Source organism: Malus domestica, chromosome 06, assembly GCF_042453785.1.
Source record: "Malus domestica chromosome 06, GDT2T_hap1".
In the NCBI taxonomy this organism is placed as follows: domain Eukaryota; kingdom Viridiplantae; phylum Streptophyta; class Magnoliopsida; order Rosales; family Rosaceae; genus Malus; species Malus domestica.
Window position 1 is genome coordinate 34,171,934 of NC_091666.1, and position 22,607 is coordinate 34,194,540.

General features: G+C 38.6%; 3 protein-coding genes and 1 long non-coding RNA gene across 4 annotated transcripts; 2 read left to right on the forward strand and 2 right to left on the reverse strand.

Annotated features, from left to right (window-relative positions):
• Nucleotides 1-2,951: 2,951 nt before the first annotated feature.
• LOC103438060 (beta-glucosidase 44) lies at nt 2,952-7,060 on the reverse strand. The gene is made up of 11 exons (XM_008376601.4): nt 6,619-7,060; nt 6,431-6,489; nt 5,589-5,664; nt 5,436-5,507; nt 5,085-5,172; nt 4,696-4,948; nt 4,494-4,609; nt 4,190-4,407; nt 3,790-3,821; nt 3,592-3,694; nt 2,952-3,330 (listed from the first exon to the last, which is right to left on the reverse strand). The coding sequence occupies exons 1-11, from the start codon at nt 6,863-6,865 to the stop codon at nt 3,053-3,055; spliced, it is 1,542 nt and encodes a 513-aa protein (XP_008374823.1). The 5' UTR covers nt 6,866-7,060; the 3' UTR covers nt 2,952-3,052.
• A 1,793-nt stretch (nt 7,061-8,853) lies between these two features.
• LOC139196727 (uncharacterized) lies at nt 8,854-9,598 on the forward strand. The gene is made up of 2 exons (XR_011581839.1): nt 8,854-9,219; nt 9,311-9,598. It is a non-coding gene; the product is annotated as an uncharacterized lncRNA (long non-coding RNA).
• Nucleotides 9,599-13,909: 4,311 nt separating this feature from the next.
• On the forward strand, nt 13,910-16,198 carry LOC103438064 (uncharacterized). Its single transcript, XM_008376605.4, has 7 exons — nt 13,910-14,330; nt 14,536-14,605; nt 14,852-14,907; nt 15,067-15,142; nt 15,261-15,297; nt 15,573-15,687; nt 15,766-16,198. Exons 1-7 carry the CDS (start codon nt 13,927-13,929, stop codon nt 16,007-16,009), a joined length of 1,002 nt encoding a protein of 333 aa, XP_008374827.3. The 5' UTR covers nt 13,910-13,926; the 3' UTR covers nt 16,010-16,198.
• Nucleotides 16,199-16,476: 278 nt separating this feature from the next.
• Nucleotides 16,477-20,012, reverse strand: LOC103438063 (actin-interacting protein 1-2-like). The gene is made up of 6 exons (XM_008376604.4): nt 19,528-20,012; nt 19,241-19,402; nt 18,927-19,113; nt 18,377-18,799; nt 17,824-18,231; nt 16,477-17,225 (listed from the first exon to the last, which is right to left on the reverse strand). The coding sequence occupies exons 1-6, from the start codon at nt 19,920-19,922 to the stop codon at nt 16,968-16,970; spliced, it is 1,833 nt and encodes a 610-aa protein (XP_008374826.1). The 5' UTR covers nt 19,923-20,012; the 3' UTR covers nt 16,477-16,967.
• Nucleotides 20,013-22,607: the final 2,595 nt, after the last annotated feature.

A 22,607-nucleotide genomic window follows, 5' to 3' on the forward strand; every position in this document is an offset into this window, starting at 1 on the left:
TGCCTGATAAGTAATCGGCCAGTGATCCGCGTGGCTGGAAGACATATCAAAGTCCAAGTGGGCAAAAACTAGCACCTTCTTGATCATATGTTCCGGCTTCAAATTAGCATTCAAGGCCTCCTGGAGAATCAAATTAAGCACCTTTTGAGTTGTAGTGCTATCTCCAAGGCCTTTCATGTCGCTCAAGAAGGCGCGCTTAGACTCGAGATCATTGCCTTGTATGAGATGGAGCTTATCAGGATTACGAGTGAAAGGGATGACCTTTCCTTTCCAGGGCTCGTGATCACTCAGTTGAGACACCAATAGCCCCATAGCCACCGACACCCAACTCAAGGTTCCCGTGACTTCACATACAGCCAAGCAATTCTTCAACTTGCCTTTGTTAGACAAGTCCTCCACCATTGCCTTCCATTGAAGTTCAGAGCAGATGATCTTATGGGGAAGAAGAACATCTGCCGAAGTATTGAACTTGCCGGCTTTCACGTTACCCCACCCAAAAATATGGACTATGCTCCCACACCGGCTCCAAAACCTCTTTACTTAGCCGATTCAGGACTCTATGTGTGTAATCAACCTCGTTCTCGCTCTCTTCCTCACCGCGAGGAAAAACCTTCCTCGCGATGCTTTCACACAGTGGAATAGTAGTGACAGCAATACAGCTGGCATTGTAATTGTAGGACGTGTAGCCGTTTCTGGCTATGGGTCCAAGGACAAAGGGCGCACTTGACTTGCTAAAATCATCACAATTTATTTTCTCATTGGGCTTCTTTTTCTTCAACTTTTCAAAATCAGACCTAAAGTCGGCCGCAAAAACATCCGAAACACGATTGTGTAAAAACTGATAATTGGGGTCACGCTCGTACCTTTCAAGAACACCCTTCTTGTGGATGGCAACATCAATGACACTATTGTGGCTGCCTCCTTCTGGAAGGAGAAGCCGGTACAGAATAATGACGAAGTCCCTTAAACTGCCAAAAGAAACCTGGGAACGTTCTCCGCCTGCAATAGCCTCGATGTTGCAGGCTAGGGTTTTGGGGTGGTTGTTGTGGAGCCAAACCAGCGTCGTGTGGAAGAATTCCCTTTCCCTTGTTCCATAGCGGTTTGCTAGGTTGCAAATGAGCTTGAGGGTAGTAAGGGAATCGTGGGACCAGGCCAGCGGGAGCAATGACTTCAGACATTTGTTAGGGTCACAGGAGCCAAAGGGATCCGTCAAGGAATCGGAATACATATCTTCATGGTCGTCAAAAGGTTCATTAAAGGACTCCAAATACAGATCAACGCAGGGGTTGTTACCAAAGGAGGAGGATGAGGTGGTGGCGGTGGCGGTGGCGGTGGAAAGAGAAGCAATTCTTGCTGTGAGGTTTTTGTTACTTGCTCTGACCACAACTGGGGAGAGGATTTTCCCAACTTTCACTGCGACTTTCATCATCATCATAAACGCACGCACGACAACAATTTGCCTTTTCGATCTTCTGTTTAGGGTTTAGGGTTACCGGGGGCGGTAAACAATATGTAAACAAATCCAACTTTACTTTCGGAAGCCCTATATAAATAAATAAAGGCTTTTTTTTAAGCTAAAATTGTCTTTGAGATTGACATAATTTTTTACTTTTGTCTTTTTGAGATTTGAAATCGATAAAAATAGTCTATGAATTTGTCTATCGTAAATCATTTTGGTCATTTCAAAAATCTATGTTAAATTAAGATCAAAATAACAAAAATATTCTTAATTTAATAAACAATGAGTCAAAATGATTTGACAAAATTGAGGGTATATTTTGTCATTTTTTTCTTACTCAAGGGATATTTTGGATAAAAAATCATAAATAAATAAATAATCCCCAAATGATGGAAATTCATGATTCTTACAATCTAAATTTCTGATATTTAGTGTCGAAGTGGCATAAAGTATGTAGGAAATAATCACATTGATTATACAGATCTTCTTTCTGTTTGGAGAATGGCATCAACAAGCACGACCATAATGTCCAAGACTCCAACCCTTACTACAATTCCATTAGGAAAAATATGGAGAGGGAAAAAAGCAAAGTCTGGCATCCACATATCCACTGAAGACTCAAAGAGTTCGAATGACTTCCAAATTTCCAAATCACAGGTTTTGCAAATGTCAAGCACACGTACAATGTCAACATCAAATTTTAAGATTTGTCAATCACAAGATATTCTTGGGATAGATAAGTGGATAGAAAAAAAAAGAAAAAAAAGATCAAGAGTGACTCCAAGCTACACCTCCTACAGGAGACAAGCAAGCGGTTTTGGTAGCATTTGTAGACGTTGAAATTTTGTTGGTCGAAATTCAAAGTTTGACCATGTAACTAGTCATAATTGACTAGAACGAGTCGTGTGCCTACACAAAATACACGTGGCACATGATTCACCAAGGTAAAATGGGCCACCAGACGTGACACATGTCTTCATGAGGAGTTCCATTCAAATTAATGAGGCCAAATTCCAAAAAAGAGCAATTTAATTATCATTTGGTCAAAATTCCACTATTCCAAAAACTAAGGGATTGAAATTGGATCTTCCAAACCAAAACTCACCACTTGATCTTGAACAAATTAAGATCATGAGGAGTTTCACGAGGTGGATGGTCTTCGGCTTTGATAGTAAAGGAATCGGCACATTTGTTTGTTGCGTTTGATGATTCTCCACAAAAGTGTTTGGGTGTTTGTATTAGTCATAGAGCTTTATGGGTTTCCTTTCTAAAATCCCTTCTAGGTCATAGTTGACTAGGTAGTGTCTCTATACCTTTATACTCGAATCCAACTCCTCTCATTTGGTAACCCCAGTTTAAATTCCCTCCCAAATAGATTAGAGCACATAGCTTATAGCCGAGTTCGAAGGTCCTCCCTCATAGATTAGAGTAGTTTATCACTCGAGTTTGAAGCAAATTATAGTAATTTTCCAGAAATATAGAGAATGTGAGATACCAAAATACTTGCTAGGTTTCTTGATCGAAATGGAGGTTACAGCTGCAGAGAACTCAAAAGGTTACATTTTTATTCTCCAAACTTGGACCCGAAGCAAGCTAATGCTTGTTTCTGGTAAGTAGCTTCTTGAACCAGTTTGCGGACATCTTTGGATATCTCTTGAGGGTTTTGAAATCTACGTAGACAATGCCAAATCTGGAAGTGTATCCCAGCCTCCATTCAAAGTTATCGAGCAACGACCAAGCGAAGTAGCCCATCACATTGGCTCCGTCATCTGCTGCCTTCTTCAGTTGAGTTATGTAACTCCTGTAGAAGTTGGCCCTTGTCGTGTCGCGCAATCCCTCCGCAAGTGTCACATTGCCAGGGTCGTCCATTCCTGCAAATCGAAGAACACCAACCGAATCACAACTAAAAAAAGGTCGTACCCAGTGCACAAGGCTCCAGCTTTACGCAGGGTCTGGGAGAGGTGAATGTCGGCTAGCCTTATCCCCATTTATGGAGAGGCTGCTCCCAAGTCTCGAACCCGAGACCTACCGCTCATGGGCGTAGGCACTTGCCATCGCACCAAGTCTTTCACAACTATGAAAGAAAAATGAAAACTAATCAGTAACTAGTTATAGTTTTCTTGTAGTGCTACCATTTTCAGATAAAATCACTGGGGGATTTCCATAATGCTCTTTTATGTACATAACAGCTTTGTACAAACCCCATGGCACTTGGTACAGCCAATAAGAATATGCCTGCAAAATGTTCAAATTATCTTCAATGAATAATGCTATAGTTTTGAAAATTTGAAGTGAAAGGAACTATTGTGATTGGATCATAATTAAGTTACCCTAGGACCAATAGGCACTCCATTCTTTGCATCTGCAAATTGCATGAAATACATACAAGTTAGAAGTGTTTTTGCGTTTATAGAAGTACTTTATGAGCTTGGTATTGCTTCTGGAAAGAGAGAACACTTGTTTGACAATCAAAAGCAATTCTGTATGCATTTGGCAGAAAAGAGTTAGAAGTGTTTTTGGGTTCATAGAAGCACTTTATGGAAAAACACTTGTTAGATGCTTCTTCATAAAGTACTTCAAATTGCTTTTGTGAAAACACTTGGATTTAAAAGAAAATTTCAACTGGTATCTAATGAAACCACTTCTAGCATAAGCGCGTATGAGCATAAGTACTCCTTATAAAAGCAACCTCAAACAAGCATCTAAGGTAGAGAGAGGAAAACATCTTACAAGCAAATCCTGCATTCCAATCCTGCTGGTACCCCAAGACATTTGATTTTGATGGTTTTGGGTGATACATGTAGTAAGTAGTATATTGGTTGATTCCAACATAATCCATTGAACCCTTCACCATCTTAACCTCCTCTTTGGTGAACTTAGGCAGCCTGTCACCAACAATTTCTTGGACTGTTTTCGGATACTCTCCATAAACAATCGGGTGGATGAACCTACGAAAATCCAATCCAACAATTTTTTTAGTTATGATTTCTCTGTTGTAAATTTTCAGAGAATAGAATTCATTTCGTATAGTTACCATCCAACATGAAAGTCTCTGGCCCTTTGAGCTGCAAGGTTGTCAGCCTTTGATCTTGTAAGAGGCTCATACCAAACAAAATCCAAGAGAATACCAATCCTTCCTTTTTGTATTTTCTGAAGAATGCACATTACTCATTTCATTTGAAGACTGCAAAGGAGAAATATAAAGCAGCATGTTAAGACAAAATAGTTTCTTTTACCTGATACTTTTCGCGGTATCTCTGAACGGCAGCTCCGTGTGACAAAATCAAATGATGAGCAGCAATATAAGGCTCGGTTGCTGAATTTCCAGCCGTGCAATTTCCAAATGCTTTGGAGCATCGTCCAGGAGCATGGAATCCGTTATCATATCCAAGAGCAGCAATCACTCTAGGCTCATTGAAGGTCATCCAGTTCTTCACTCTGTCTCCAAACGTCTTGAAACAAAAGTCTGCATAATCAGCAAAATCTTTCCTGCCAAAATTGAACCACATCTCAGATTCCAGTACTACTCTTGCTAGTTTGTCATAACATTTTTTTGTATAACAATTTATTCGAAAATACGATCTTGGATGACGATAAAGTTTGATAGAATTTTCACAGTACTTACACCACTTTGTCACTTAGCAATCCCAAGTACTTCTTCTCAAGAGCTAGGGGAAGATCATAATGATATAAATTTGCATATGGAGTAATGCCTACAGAACAACAAGACATAAAAATCAAAGACCATAGCTGCATAAATTGTAGTTCTTACTTCAAACCGCCATCTTAGCGTACAGAAAATTCTATCATACAGCAATGCATGTCATACATCAGCGCTTTTAACCACAAAAACGCGACATCTTCACTTTTTACCCTCAGGGCATAGAATGATAAAGACCACCATTTGATCAGCAATGTATGTCATACATTGCTAGATGATCAGAACTCTCCGTTCCAAAAGTTTCACGGCATTTACCTCTTTTGAGCAAGTAGTTAATTAACCGATTGTAGTATGCAACTCCCTTCCAATTTACATTCCCAGTGCCATCTACATAAATTAAGAAACAGAAGTTTAGAACAAAATAAATTTGAGAAATGAAAGAGGCATGAAAGAGATTAAGATCATTACTTGGAAAAATTCTGGACCATGATATTGAGAATCGATAGGCATCGAAATTTAGGCTTGCCATGAGATCAATATCGTCCTGTCGCAACAAAACCAGACTTTCATTTTCCTAACTTCAGACCTAAAAAAATCTACCACAATCAATATCTACTTTGAATTTGCTTTGGTTTTGTGTTTGAAACTTAAAACGGGCACTTTTGCTCTATGTCACAACAAGGACTTTCATTCAACTGAACAATTAATACTGCACCATTATCTTAAACTAATCACGCCCTATCACATAAGAAGTTAACACGCATGTAGTGCGTGATTAGATTGAGATATCACAAGTAATGTCTTGGTCGTGTTTTAAACCTATGCTTTTTTACACTTGTGAAGGTTGTTGTGAAACCGTAGAGGTTTGGTCATTAGATCTGTGCATGTTTGTCATGCATCCTCTGTTTTTTTTACAACTGCTTCAACATATGCAGGTTGAATACATCAAAAGGCAGATGAGTCTCTTTAATTTCTTTCTAATTTGTAAATAAATAAAAAATCAATTAAAGCGGAAAGAGAAAATAATAAAAGAATTATGAAAAATCCACCAGTTATACTGTAAATAATCTATTTTCTTATAAATTGTCGTACAAAATACTGTAGCTTTTATTTTTCGATAAAATTAAAATGGCAACCTTAAGTAAACAAAACTCCTTACTTTTGCGAAGTTCGCTAGAACATCTATCTTTATTTTGCAAAAAGTCTATTTTCACTACTCAAACCCTTAATGTTTCGGTCCAAAAAATACACCGTTTTTGTTGCGCCGCTTTTTTTTCGATAAATTTATGATGGGAGAAAAACAAACTTACTTTGTATCGGTGATACTGGTCCACAGCAACATCTGCTGTACCATTATTTGCAATAATTCCTATATCCAAATAAAAAATAAATATTCAACAAAAAAAATTAAAAAAATATAACTATTATTTTTCTGATAGTACTGTAAACTGAAATTAAATAAACAAATTTGTTCAATAAAACCGGTACATGTAATTACCGGGAATTTTAACAAATGCATCCCAAATGCTGGGCCCTCGACCCTCCTTGTTGGCCATGCCTTCAACTTGGTAAGCGGACGTCGCCGTTCCGAACACAAAATCCTTGCGGAAGCTGGCTCTGCTCAGCCCACCTGTGTCCAATTTCACACTCTCCGGCTCAAGAACTGAAGCTCCATTGTGCTCCGCCGCATGCGCGAAGCACTGTATCACAAGAAAACCTAGAAGCATGCACAAAGGAGTACTCATCTTCCAGCAGCACAGCTACAGAAGAAATTTAGAGAGAGAGAGAGAGTACGGTGTTGAGAGGAGAGTGTCGTTTTTATAGATAAGAAGAGTGAGTGAGAGTGAAGAATGAGTGATGAGCTGAATATAATTTTCATTTGCTTCCTAAAAGAAACGTTCAAAAACGGATATGGAGTGGAACTGTGGCCCCGGATCCACATCACACTTGTTCCTTGCATGGGGCTACATCTACATGCATTGGGACCATCCACATTTCAATAATGAAAAAGGTAATCTAGTGTCACGCTGGAATAAAGTAAATATGTTTTTATTTAAATATTTTAATTGCTATGTTTTTGTCCGATGTAGTTTTTATATTTTGGTTTATTACAATCATTAAATGTATATAATCTAAATTGATTTTTAATCTTATCTTTTGATAAGGAGTAATCTTCTTCACTAACTTTCTCACATTAAATAATTGGATTGAATTTCTTCTCTAAATAGAGAAGATGATCAGGTCCTCATTCATTTTTTTTGTTCCGTTTAGAATATTTACTTTTTTTATTTCGTCCGCTTTGATTCTTTAAGATTTTCAAGTCCATGATTCTGTCAAACTTGCAACGTATATTTTATCTTTTTGCATATATATATAGGTTCCCTGTATGGAAGAAAATATACAAAGAAACAATAGCATATATATTTTCTTAAAAATTGAGTTCTAAAGCAACATATAAAAAGAGTGTGAGTTCGAAAGTTCTTTCATTGTGCAAGAAAGAAATTATCAAAGGAAGAAGGTTATGAGCTGTTTTATCCTGGTGTCACATCCCGGACCCACTCCACCATCGTAGCACGATATTGTCCGTTTTGGGCTTACCATTCCCTCATGGTTTTATTTTTGGGAACTCACGAGTAACTTCCCAATGGGTCACCCATCCTGGGAGTGCTCTGGCCTCCTTCTTGCTTAACTTCGGAGTTTCTACGGAACCCGAAGCCAATGAGTTCCTAAAAGGCCTCGTACTAGGTAGGGATGGGAATATACATTTAAGGATCACTCCCCTGGGCGATGTGGGATGTTACAATCCACCCCTCTTAGGGGCCCGACGTCCTCGTTGGCACACTTCCGGCCAGGGATTAGCTCTGATACCAATTTGTCACATCCCGGCCCGGGTCCACCACATCTCAGGCCCGTTCCACCACCGTAGCACGATATTGTCCGCTTTAGGCTTACCATTCCCTCACGGTTTTGTTTTTGGGAACTCCCAAGCAACTTCCCAGTGGGGTCACCCATCCTGGGAGTGCTCTGGCCCCTTACTCGCTTAACTTCAGAGTTTTTGTCAAATCCCGGCCCGGGGCCGACCACTTCCCGGGCCCGCTCCACCACCGTAGCACGATATTGTACACTTTGGGCTTACCATTCCCTCACGGTTTTGTTTTTGAGAACTCACGAGCAACTTCCCAATGGGTCACCCATCTTGGGAGTGCTCTGGCCTTCTTCTCGCTTAACTTCGGAGTTCCTACGGAACCCGAAGCCAGTGAGCTCCCAAAATGTCTCGTGCTAGGTAGGGATGAGAATATACATTTAAGGGTCACTCCCCTGGGCGATGTGGGATGTTACAATCCACCCCCCCTTAAGGGCCCAACGTCCTCGTCGGTACACTTCCGGCCAGGGATTGACTCTAATACCATTTTGTCAACTTTGGGCTTACCATTCCCTCACGGTTTTGTTTAAGGGAGGAAGAATGTGAAATCCCGTTCTTGGATTTCACTGTTATAATCTATGTATTTGTATTATTGAGATTTTATATTATTTCTCGAGAACTTATTTTAATTTGTTTGAATTTAGATTTTAATTAAACCAGTTACGAAGTTTGAAGTTTGGAAATTAATTATTTAAAATTTGTAGACATTTTGAGGTCACAATTTATATTTTTTAATAGATCTTGAAACCACGAATGTTTAGGCGAAAACCGTTTGCGAGTCTGAATTATAACGGTATAGTTATGGACATTTTAGTAAATTCAAGTGGAACTTTCTGGAAGCCAAGGACTTCCTTTTTTCTTCTTTCCTGCGTGAAAAACCAGGAGGCCTGCTGATTTTTCTACCCTTTAATTCTCCTTCACTCCAAAAATTTCAGGGAATCATAACTTTCTCGTACGGCAATGAAATCACACACAGTCGAAGCCTATGTATTCGTAGCGAAGCGCTCTTCAAATTGATACCAAACCCATATGCTGGAATCAAACGTGCCCATATTTTGAAGCCTAGAAGCTTCGACGGCTTTTGTGGATTTTTCGCCAACTCCGGCTAACCTCGCTGGAGATAGGTCTTGACCCAAGAGGGAATAATACTCATCTCTTCATGCGCTTCCAGGATATGTAAGTGGATCTTTCGAATTTCAAGTTTTATTTTCCCACAAGTTTGAGATTTATGTGTTTAACTTGAATTTTTGGTGTTCTTGATGAGGAGTTATGGTGGTAACATTGATTCAAGAGCTTAATAGCTAAGTGGAGATTGATGAACGACTTTGGACGGCAGGACAAGAACAAGAAATGGTATATACTTTAATTTTATTGAATTGTTTGTAGACTTTGGCTAAAAGAGGAAGAATTAAGCATGTTATACGTAAGCTAACACATTGAAATAGAAGTTAAATATGATTCCTTGATAGTTTGGGAAGTGCTCTGAAATTGTAAATTTGATTAAACGAGTATGGATTCTAAATTACAGGAAACTTATTCATTTTGCGGAGAGAAACTATGTTTCATGTCGCCTACTTTGGCTCTTGATTTCCATGTCCTTGGGAGTTCCTTTTGATCTAATATTATGTGTTTTGGAAATAAACATGTCCATGATCAAAACCCATATGATTTCACTTAACTGCGTTGAGTCTTGATAGATTAAAATCATGTCCAAAAGTTGAGTCACAGGGCTGCCAGGCAGCAGCAAGTTCTGTAATTCCAGTTTTTGAACTCCATTTCATAGTTGGAATAACTTACCATTCAGAGTTTCTTTCGCTACCAATATTATATGATTTCAAAGTGCACAAAACAAGCCTCCAAAAACCATTTAAGTTTGTACCATTTCGTTTAGGTTTGTGCTTTCAAAGTGAGCCTAAACTTGGTTGATCGAAGCAGTTTTTATGCAACTTTTGTGGAGAAAGGGGGGAGGAAGAGAAAAAAAAAAAAGAATGGGGAAGACTCTAGAGCACTCTCTCCTCCCTCTGTATCTCATTTTTTTAGTGGGGGGTTGGAGAGGGAAGGAGGTCGTCACTTCCCACCACGTCTCCCAAATTCATCTCGCGGTTGATCACCATGACATCTTGCTTTCCTCCATCTATCAACCCCATCTCCCTATGGTATAAATCAACTCAAGTCAGTGAGCTCCCAAAATGTCTCATGCTAGGTAGGGATGATAATATACATTTAAGGATCACTCCTCTGGGTGATGTGGGATGTTACACCTGGGGACGACGTGGTGTTTGTGAACTGCCTGCGCACTTTGGGTAGAGCCGCGAAATATCTTAAAAAGAGCGACTTAATCCGCAACTCATCCCAATAATTATTCACCACTCAATGCTTCTACATTAAAGATGGCAAAGTTGATATTTGATACTTTTAAATTGTAATATCGATGGATATGACGCATTACCGTAGTGGTGAAAAATAATCATTATTTATCCACACATTAAAGTTGATATGATCCCCATTCTCCTCTTTCTAACAACATATCAGCTAGAGCTTCTTACTACCTTCGAATTTGATTGTGTACTTAAAATTTGATATTGCTCTAATATTCATCACACGCAATGTATTAAGTTAAGATTACTCTCAACTTTCTTCAAATTTAAAATAATTCAAGCCTAACATATGCTAATTGAAGATGGTTAAAGTAATCAGCATTTAGCAAAAGTATCAGTAGACAGCAGGGCGCTTCATCGAAAATTGCATCGTCCTTTAAAGAGGATAATATTATACTATCAGAAACAGATAAAATATTTAAGGATTGATTAGGACAAGTAACGTATGGAGTTGTAGACATGATTTGTCATTTACTAATGAAAGGCAGGGTAGATTAGTAAAGTTGGATTGTCTTTCTCATGCGTCGGCAGGCAACTTGACAATTTGGACCAGCAGTGTGCTTCTGTTTGTGATATCTAGGCATTGAATTTACCAGAAAGGACACTGTGGGGTTGTGGTTCTAATTTCTAAAACGTTTGATTAAGATCAAGAAATCTTTGACCAAAAAAAAAAAACAAAAAAAATCAAGAAATCTTATCGTAGGAGATTAAAGTAGCTTCATAGTATATACGCAAAAGAAATACTAAGAAAATTCTCTTAAAGTTAGACTTTGCATGCATCTCACAATTTAATGTTAATTTTCATGCTAATTTATAAATTTTTACAAAAAAAAACATGAGATAATAAAAAATTTAACTATAAAAATGTTTCATTAGTATTTCTTTCAAACCTAGGGAATCATTTTAGTCAAAATTTGCTAGTATAAAAAGATGAAAACTACAATAATTGAAGAGATAGTGACATACTACCATGATCATTTTGTCAAAAGTAAAAACATTCATCATTACACTGGCATTGGTGAACATCTTATGTTGGTCAGCAAAATTACGTATTCCCACACACAAAAATTCAATCAACTATTAACAGAAGCATAAATTGGAGGTGATTTATTTTGCATTTATGTTTTTATGTCGATTTTCCAATGTCATTTTTAAAATGACATAAAGTTATGGACCCTGTACGTATTCATTTTTGTGAACCCAACCGTTGGTCCCTAGTTATACGAAGGGCCCGACCACCACTTAAGGGTGTAAAAAGAAAGTCGCTACTGTGGAGCTTTTCAGTAGAGAATCGACAGTAACATACTTTTTTTTCTTCCAAATTGTATTCATTGATTTCATTTAAATTATTCAATTTGATGATCGAAAATAAACAAGAATGCTTAAGAGAAAAAAGAAGCGTGGTTATCAATTCTTTTTATAGTAATGCTTGATTTTGTTCTTTGATTTTTTTTAGATCATTCCTCTTGCTTTTACTCAGAGTTTGTTTCTCTTTTAAAATGATTGAAAGTACTTTTAGAAAAAATATTTTTTTGGTTCCAAAAGCGTTTAAAATATTTCTTATAAGAACATCAGCTATGTACATCTTGAGTTTAAGTGTTTTTTTCAGGTTCACTTGAATTTTAACTATTAATTGGTTTAAAAAAAATATTTTCACTAAAAACACTTTCAAATAGTTCCTTATGTGTTTGTTTGTTTTGTATCTAGAGTGATTTGACGCTCCTCTATGCAAACATGCTAGTGACTAGTGAATGACAAAGTGTAGAATTTGCGGCAGGCATTTGGATCTCATCCGAAACTAAATTGTGGGGATCTTAGGGATCCTCACATTGTAGTTGTTCATCGTACATCATACAGTCAGAAATTATTTTGAATCTTTTTATTTAAAATTAAACAACAAATAGTACCTAACGAAAACTGACCGCACGATATACGATGAACAGCTAGAATATGAGGATTCTTAAGATCCTCATCCTTGAGGCAGGATCTTAGATTGGCCATTGGTGTTGTAGACAGTTGTCCGTTTTCAAGGAGACCCAATTGAGGGATGGTTGAAAAGTATGTGAATAATTTCTTCACCATACATTGTGGAAGCACGTGAACTTGAATTTTGGATTCTAAGATGACAACCTCCCTACTTGATGCTTCAATAATTGACCATGGAGAGGAACACAACAAATTCCATAACTAAGTGCATCAGTATTCCTAGGCCCTTGAGATTTTAAAAAGGTGAATTTTCCGCATCATTTTCTAAACCGATGAGTGCAGAAAGAGAAAAGTGGTGTGTCAGAATCATTCGCACCAAAGAGATGTGAAGAAACAAATGCGCAAAAGGTGAAATCACTAATAGCATAATAATAAAATACTTGGTATGTAACATCTCACATCGTCTAAAGGAGTGGATCTTGTAAGCCTTATATGTATATTCTCATCTCTACCTAGCACGAGGTCTTTTAGGAGTTCATTGGCTTCGGGTTCCATCAGAACTCCGAAGTTAAGCAAGTTTATGTGAGAGCAATCCCATGATGGGTGACCCACTGGGAAGTTCTCGTGTGAGTTCCCGGAAACAAAACCGTGAGGGCGTGGTCGGGGCTCAAAGTGGATAATATCGTGCTACGGCGGAGTCGTGCCCGAGATGTGATAGGGGCTTGGATCGAGATGTGACTTGGTACATCGCAAACTACTTCATATGGTAAAGCTTAAACGTTTTGAGTAGTGTTGCACTTAAATTAAAACGAGTTTTGCTATTTCCTAACAAGAAATACTCGCTCCTTATATGAAAGAAGTCGTTCTACTTTATCAACAGAGCTCAGTTTGACTTAAGACTGGTTTGGTATTGCTGTGCTTTGAAAAAAACTGCTTCTGCTGTGCTGTGAAAAGAAGCATCTGTGAAATAAAGCAACAGAGTGTTTGGTAAATTTTTTTGTAAAAGTGCTTTTGAAAAAAAAAAAAAGCAGTATTATAGTGCTTGGTAAACTTTTATGTAAAACATATGTGAAAAAAAAGCCGCCTTTTCAAAGCTGGATTTTGCAGCTTTGTGTTTTTTGGCTTTTTTTTACCCAAAACTGTGAAAAAAAAGCTGAAGCTGAATATTTACCAAACACAAAAAAGCTCCCAGCTTTTTTTGATACCCACTTTTTTCAGAATTACCTCAGTACCAAACCAGATCTTAGAATGTCAAAAAAATTTCTTTTGCTAATTTTAATGATTTACATTTACGACTGTGATTTGCAGGTAAAAGAACGACACTTTGTATGTAAGAAGCCAATAGTTGGGGTTTTTAACGTATTGGGATCATTCCAACACACACACACACACACACAAAAGAAAAAAAAAAGGAAAGGAGTGTATTGGGCTCATGAGGATGTGAGTCGGGGCCCGGGGGTCACCCAACTTAAGTTGATCCCGCCGGATGGAGTGGGCCGGCCCAAATCATACCAAAAAAGGCGGGCTTTAAATCGGCGCGCAAGACTTTTTGAGGATATAATACAAAGCTGTGCGTTTCATGTCTGAAATAATCAAACTGAATCTCATTTTTAATTTTTCTCAGCAACCAATCATCATTTTCTCGCGTTTTTTTCCCACCCTGATCCGGCGAAACCGATCGGAAGCGCCGATGGACAAGGTGGAGGAGGAGGTGGAGAAGGCGAAGAAGGAGTGGGACGAAGCGTACAGTAACGTCGTACAGCAAATAAAGGCGATCGAAGAGTACGGTGAATCTACTGGAGCTGCTACTATGGTGTCGCAGAAGGACTCGCTGCCCAGGATGAACGGGCTCGCACAAGACGGCTTGTCGTTGCTCAATTCATTGCAGTTCAAGCTCGATCTGTTCGCTCCCCAGTTGCCCACCGACGATCAGGTCCAATCCGCCAAGGCCTTGCTCGAATCCTGGAAAAATCGATCCCACAGGTAATCGAATTCTCAGTTTACGTTTCTGTAGAAGTCAAGGAATTGAATTTTTGATTTAGGGTTCTTTCAGTTCAGTTATATTATTCAATTTAATGCGACGAACTAAGCTCTTTAATATATTTTTTGGTAAATTAAAGCTCTTCAATTGAAATGCAAATATTGAATTTTTTTTGGTAATTCTAGTTTTTGTGGTTTTTCTGATCAGTTTGCGGTTGAGTTTGAGGAATGCAAATTTGCAAGCAAAGGCTAACATGAGGAAAGCTGCTCAGAAAGAGGTATTGAACTACTTTTTTGGACTAATTTCGGGTAGTTTATGAATCTCTTGGACGATAATGCTTCACATTACCATTGTGAATCGTTGTGCGCTAGATCGTATAGTCCTCGGGTTAAACTGTTTTTATGTGGATACTGTTTGATTCCCTTGATGTGAGACAAAACGAGATGGTTCTTGGTGGATTGTCCTTTATTGAGAAAACGATGTTTGGAACGAATTGTGATTGATTTAGCTGTATTTGTTGCAGAGAGAACTTCTTTTGGGAGGTGGAGAAGAGTCCACGATTCGTAGACGCAACTTACAGTATGTATCAAATATTCTAAATGGCTTTCAGTAAACTGGTATCTATTTTTGTTTTTGCTTTCACTCTGGAGCAAAATTTTGATGAGCTTGACTACAGTTTTCTCGTACTGTTAGATGAATTTGTTATTTAAAAGCCTTTGATTTATTGGTTTTCTCCAGAACAAAAGCTGGAATGACATCTGCCGCAGAAAGCATCACAGAGAGCCTTCGCCGTACTCGTCAGCTGATGGTTCAGGTTAGTTGCCGTATTTTCTTTCTTTTCGATTTACTTTATTGCTTACATCTTTATGAATCTGTTGTATGAGTCTTTTGGTGGGATGAAATATTTGGTTTTCTTATTTTTTCATGTGTAGGAAGTGGAACGAAGTGCTGGCACACTCATGACTTTCGGTGAGTTTCTTTCATTCTTCTACGTCAAATTAGTTTGTATGTGCTTAGAGTGTGGCACTGCAATTTTTTATACTTCTTTGAACAGCTTATCTAATGACAACGTGCCTTAGAGACTGTCTACGTTAAAGACATAATGTATACGTCATTGATCTAGGTCCATTTAGAACGACCATTCTGCTTGTATGCAATATTTGAAATATGAATGTTAGTATCACAATTGATTTCGAAAGGTTGTTTTCCATCGTTAGATAAATACTATATGTCGGTTTGTGCAGAGGAATCTACTGGAGTACTGAAGAAGGCTGAAAGTGAATACAAGGGACACCGTTCATTGTTGATGCGAACCAGAAACCTACTCTCAACAATGCAACGACAAGATGTCATTGACAGGTTCAGAAGCAAAATTTCCTTTGTCATAGAACTATTATCTACATCTGCAGATTCTAACATTGAATTTTATCTGGACAGGTTGATACTTGTGCTAGGATTCTTCTTGTTTTCTTTAGCTGTTCTATATGTCGTTTCAAAGCGTATTGGTCTACTGGCGCTGCAGAGGCAGGTCACATCTGCCATTAAGGCTGGTATGGTTGGGCGAGCAGAACTCAGACCTGGAGCTGTTGAAGATGCCGTAAATCATGCACAGGCCTATGGCAATGCAGCTCATAAAGTGGAGGAACCACTAGAAAGAGTGATGCACGACGAACTACGATGAATTCGAGTCTGTAGCTGTGTTAGATTACGCATTGCCATTACGACATTAGGACGTCTCTCTGTCTTAATTTTTTGTACCTGCACTCTTATTTTCATGTTGGTTTCTTGGAGCCAGCATCGTTAAATATGTACGACGTTTTTTCTTTCTTTATCATATTTGGAAATAGCAATCTCGCAATTTTAAGGGAAATTGATTGAAACAATCTTCTCTGTATCGTTCCAATTTTATCAGAACAAATTGATTGAAATGATGAAAGTAAAAATGTTAATTGATAAAATGATTACTTTTCTGAATTTTGTCAATGTGCTGTCAAATTTTTATTGATTTATCGTCAATTTTTGACCATCGTGATCAATATTTTTATTGATTTGTCATCAATAATTGATTTTGATCATTTCAGAATCAATATTCGTTGAATCCTCATCGAATCCAATTTTTTCAACCTTTTAACACATTGCCGAGCACAATTGATGACAAAATGTAATTCCATAAATAAAAAAATAATTAAATACTTTGAACCTTCCCCACACAAAAACCAAGCAAACAAAGGATTCATAAGAGGTGAAAAACAAAGAAACACAGCTGAAATTTAGCTTGATCTTCTGATTCTGCAGTTGATAATCCCATGCCCGATCGTTGGCCGGCCGGCGGAAACACTAGACACGCGAGGAAAAACAACACACCTGGTCGACTCGCTGCTACTTTTATCACTAAACCACCAACTCCAAGCTGCAAGGTCATGAGCCATGGAAAAAGACGGCCAATTTGCCTATGAACTGCCGTTTGTGACGCACCAGACGACAGAGACTGTTTCTTGATACTTGACAATTCATTGAAAGTATCCTTCTCATCCTTCCGTCGTATGGAAACTCGCAAACCCATGAAATCCAGAAGAAGAAAAAAAACACTCCCATCTTTCTTATTCTTTCCTTGACACTAAGAAGCCCTCCGTGTTTCTTCACTGCGGAGTCAACCTCCAGACACGAATAAATGCATCCTCACCAGAGCTGACCACAGTGTGCTCATCAATGAAAGCTAAGCCGTACACCCCACCCAAGTTTGCACCCTTAATGGTTGTACGGCTTGCTGGAGGCTTGTCGACTTCGTATATGATAACACACGTGTCAAGAGATCCAGTTGCAACCATCGTGCTATCAGGAGACCAAGCAAGGCAGTTTATTCGCGCAGTATGGTACAGCATGTTCTTAAGCTTGATCTGGAGGAAGAAAATAAAGCACAATGTTTACTATGAATAAGTTCAACGATAGCCAACAGGCAGGAGTCATTCTAAAGTTCCCATATGCAACCACATAATCTATCTGAACGTAATTTTATGGTAAGATGAAAGATCACATCACAACTACCTAATTTATTAACAAATCAAGTTCCAAGTTCTCATCAAAATTTGCAAAGATATATAATCATTTATTTGACATTCCAATATGCACATCTATCATTTCATAAGCTATACTCAAATGCGAAAGTCACAAGTGTGCTGGCAAGAAAGATATACTTGCTGACAAGAGCGAATGGGATATAGATTTTATCAGTTGAACTTGATCAATTTGCCTGTATCACACTTATATCTCTTACAAATCATCCGTTTGATTTTGACTAAATTTGGTTAAACAAAGAAGATCAGCTGATAAGGGATTGATGCATGCATCTAAAACTTCTACACATGCATGCATTGACAAACAAAAACACGTCTTATTTTATCCTTCTTCACCATAAATGTCAATAATACCGGAACAATGGTTATAATATTAGAATGATGAAAATAAAAAAGTGCCTGAGGACAGTGAGCACACTACCTCTCGAGAGGCACGGTCCCAGACAACAGCTTCTCGGTTCAAATCTCCTGATGCAAACATAGAAACATCGGGAGAGTAGCGTATGACAGAAATGGGCCCCCGATGCTTCTCCAAAACAGCCTCTTCCTTAAGTGTATCACCTGTTACAGAATACATATGCAGTTTACCGTCCTGCCCACCAATGATGGCTTCACTTCCATCCGGTGATATAGTACATGCAGTCACAGTGAATCCAAGGTTAATAGTTGACAAAACTTTTGTGCCATGGAGCATGACAACTCCAGAATCAGTTGAAACCAAAGCAAGTTCAGGAGATAGAAGGGCAAGGCTTATGTCCTTTGGCTGACTTCCAACATCAATAGCCTCTGCATCTCCACATTGATCACTGCGGAGAGGAACTCTCCAAACCTAGGTAGTCATAAGAAAAATGCAAGAGGAAAGAAACTGAGATAAGGTGAACCCAAACAAGGCAAAACAGTATTCATATAGAATAAAATGTAAAGAATATACTGTTGAATTGTGAGAGACTAAAAGAGTATACAATTTTTGTCACCTTATTGTCAAATCCACATGAAACGATTTCTTCGTCAACAGCTGCTAAACATTTTATCTGAGAATTCTCCTTCCTTTGTAACTTCCCACCATATCCAGCACCTTGAATCCATTTAACAATGAGACCATCATAGCTGCTAGACAATATAAGTTTTGGGTCAATCTTTAGAACAGCTAATGAAGTTACATTCTTCATGTGTCCGGATATCAGTAGAGGGGCTTTATCAAGGTTGCTCGCTGAGAATATACTAATGAAGCCTCCGAGAGAAACCGTAACAATATGATCATTCTGCCACAGACACCCAACTAGCATGTCATCCACTCCACCCGATCCAGGAGGCGGCAACGTTTTCTTCAGCTTCCCATTATTATCCTCAGATATCTCCCATACTTTTGCCGATTTGTCAGCAGACACAGTCAGAACCTAATCAGCACATTCAATCAGGGAACAAACACAAAGAAAGTTTATAACACAGACAAAACAAAAGGACACAAAGTTGCAATCTTTATAATACAGTTCCGGTGACTAAATGAACAATCCAATGTTCTACCTGTTTACCATCAGGACTCCAGCTAAGAGCATAAATGCTGCCTTTGTGGCCATCTTCGGCGGACAGCTCTCCGATCTTCTCCGCAGTCTTTCCATCATAAACCATACCACTTTTATCTGAGCTTACAGTGATAAACTTACTACCATCTGGACAGAACCTTATACAATTTACAAAATTCGAATGATCCCTAAACATCGAAAAATCAATAAAATATTTCGAGTCAGGGAAGCAACACAAACACACACACAGACATACATAATTACAATGTGATTAAATCAATAAGATTTCGAGTTAAATTATGTTAAAGAACAAACCTGAGAGACAGCTTGAATTTGAAAGGCGGTCCTTCGTAGAAATTCACCAAGAAATCCTCCCCACAAGTGACGATTCGAAAGGGTCTCGTCGGCTTAAACGCACAGCTTAACACACGCTTCGAGTGCCCATCAAAATCCCCAACAGTTGAGCCTGAATCCCACCTATTGAATCCATTCAAATTCCGTCAATTTTCTCACTATCCAAACACAAAGTGCCGGAAAATCCACCAAAAAAGAAAACCCATTTCGCAATTTTTAAATTGAACAATCAAGACGACGACGCTTACATGAACGCGCGAACGAAAGACTTCCCTTTGCCCTCGCCGGAAGCAACGATCCTCAACCCGTCAGGGGACCACTGGAGGTCGTCGATCCGACCCGAGAGGACCTTGAACTCGTTCTTCAATACGAAGTCGTTGTGGGTACCCCATATCCTGACGGTTCCGGAGACGTCGGCGGACGCGATCCACTCGCCGTTGGGGGAGAACCTAGCAACAGTGACGGGATAAGCGTGCTCGGCGTAAACGGCAACGTCGAGGGGGTTCTGGAGGCTCATGATAATTACGGATCTGCCATTGGTGTAGAGGAGCTTGTCGGATTTGGGGTCGCCGGAGATCAGAATCCCACGGCCGCGCTCGGTTGACGGGACGCAGGCGTAGGCCTCGGTGAGCTGGGGGGTCATTTTTGGGATTTTGGGAAAAGTGAGAAGCGGGGATTTAAAAGCGTGGGGTATATATAGGCGGTGGGGGCTACGGATAGAGTGATGATGGTTGCCAGTGTAGCGCTGTGCGAGTTTTGGAAATGTTCAAAAGGTAAGGTGGACGTGGAAACGTGTCCGTGTGTGAGTCGTCAGATCCAAGAGAAAGGAGAGAGAGTATCCTTGCTATATTTTTTTTTGTGAGGATATGAATTCTCAGGTTAAATCCGTTCATCTTATATCGTGCGGTCAGAAATTATTATAAATTTTTTATTTAAAATTGAATATAAACGGTATCTGACGAAAACTGGTCGCACAATACACGATGAACATATGTAATTGAAAAATCTTTGAGATCTTCATAAAGAGAATTCGACAAGAATCATTTCCTGATAAGGAATTGTCTTTGTCTCCTCCTTTTTGCTTTTACTTTTTGTTATTTAGCCATCGCCCCACGAAACACATACTTATTTTCACTTTATCACGTAAAACTCATTATGTGTCATTTAATCTCTCGTAGCATTCTCTTTCACTATGCTCATTTTCATTCATTCAGTTAAATAAGTGTTAAAATGGCTTACGTAGCTCTTATGTGGTTCATGAACTTCATATGTCAAAAATAATAGGTTTAACGTTGTCATTTTCGCGATTAACTAAGTTCACATTATCAAATGATTTTTTTTTTTTAGAATTAAGGCCTAAAAGTGGAGCGATTTCTTTGTGGAGATGTTGCTCAAACTCTCGAGTAAGCACAATTGCGAACGCTGGTACTAATTAGGGTGTGATCTTAAGAAGATGACAGTTCTATGAAATCTGGAGGAGCTCAGCCAACTGACAGTAAGTCAGGCTCTTTCGACCAAAGAAGAAGTAGGGGTGGGTGATGGCGGAGAAAGCAGCCATGGCTGCTCTTCCATGGCGGAGGGAAGGGAACGCAACGAATTAATGGAATGAGAATCCTCTTTGGAATCTGGATCCTCTTTATGAGGATCCCAAAGGTTCTCTAATTACATACGTTCATCGTATAGTGTGTGACCACAAATTATTGTAAATCTTTTTATATTGGAAGATCCTGGAGATCCTCGTAAAGAATCCAAAGGATCCTCATTCGAATTAATGGGCAAGTGGGTCTCTTTCAACCAAAAAATAAATAAAATTATAGGAAAGTGGGTCTCAATTGTGCGAAAGCAAAAGGTGTAAGAGATCCTTTACGGAATTGGATCCTCTCTTGAGCATGAGATTAGGATCCTTCTGACTCACTAACACGGGTCGTTGGATTTTGATCCAATAAATACAAACATGGGAGCTATCTAAAATTTATAATAATTATAGCCGTTGAATCAAAATCCAACGTCTCATGTTAATGGGTCAGGATGATCTTGATCTCCTGCTCGGGAGAGGATCTAATTCCATCTTTTACAGACTTGAACGAAAATAGGGCGTAGTGAAAGATGTTGTATTATTATGGGGGTAAAGTGGGAGAAATGAATTTCAAGGGGCAAATTGAAAGCAAGATGAGTCTTGAGGAGCATTGGAGTAAATAAGAGGTTATTTTTTGTAATTTTGTATTTCGTGCTTGCATGATCAAATTAAATTAAATTAAATTAATTAGATGAGTAAGATTGGGCTTGGGTCTCCTCGAAGCAAGACCCATCCATGCTGTCCAGGCCTAGCCCACTTCATTCACTGGGTCTAATTTCATGCCAAGTCCTGTTCTGTATGAGAAGAGCGGGATTCGGGGATGACAAATACTTAATTTGGAGGTTATTGATAATTTGATCGACAAATAGGACGATAGTACAATACTACATTCGTCATTGAATTGAAAGATTGTCATCCCCAGAATAGGACTTACCAACAACTAAGAAAAACTTGCGTATGGGCGGATCTATAGAGGGATCTGGGTGGTCCATAGACCATCCAAGGTCTGAGAAAAAAGCCTATAGAAGTCCTTCGAAAACCTGCCAAATGTTTTGGAAGGGAGGACCATTCTATTTCTAGGGTTATATGTTCTACAGACTAAGCAGTTTTAATTGTATTGTTAAACGTCATATAGTTATAGGGTTATAATATAAGCAATTTCATTCAATGAGGGTAAATGAGTTGCAGACTTGCAACAAACTCCTCATGAGGAAGAAGACTCATATAAAATCCTCTCTATTCCCTTGAATGTCGTTGTTCCTGCTTTGTCATACTACTTTTTAGTGAATTGGTCATATTTTTTGAAGGAGCGGATATAAAAAAAGCTATTAATAGACTCATAAATTGAGGGAACGGATTTTCATTTTATATAAACGACCTTGCTAAAAAAAAAAAAAAAAACTTACTGTTTAGACTTTGTAAATTGTAATATTATTTGTTGGACCTTTTACATTGGGATCCCCCTACCTTAAAATTCTGGATCCTCCAACAAAATATTCTTGTGGTGATATCCCAAAATAATATCAAGCATTTTAACTTTCTATTGTAAGAGAACAAATTGACTTGAGAATATCTGAACTATCGACATCCCCAAATTAAGGTCTTAACTATAACAAAGAGAAACTTACTTTCAACAAGATACCACTGTGGTAGTATTTCAAGACAACTATATATACACTATCATACGTTTTACTCTTTTTCAATAAAAAATGCTTGATTAACTTTGTACAACTAAAGTTACAACCCCGTTCA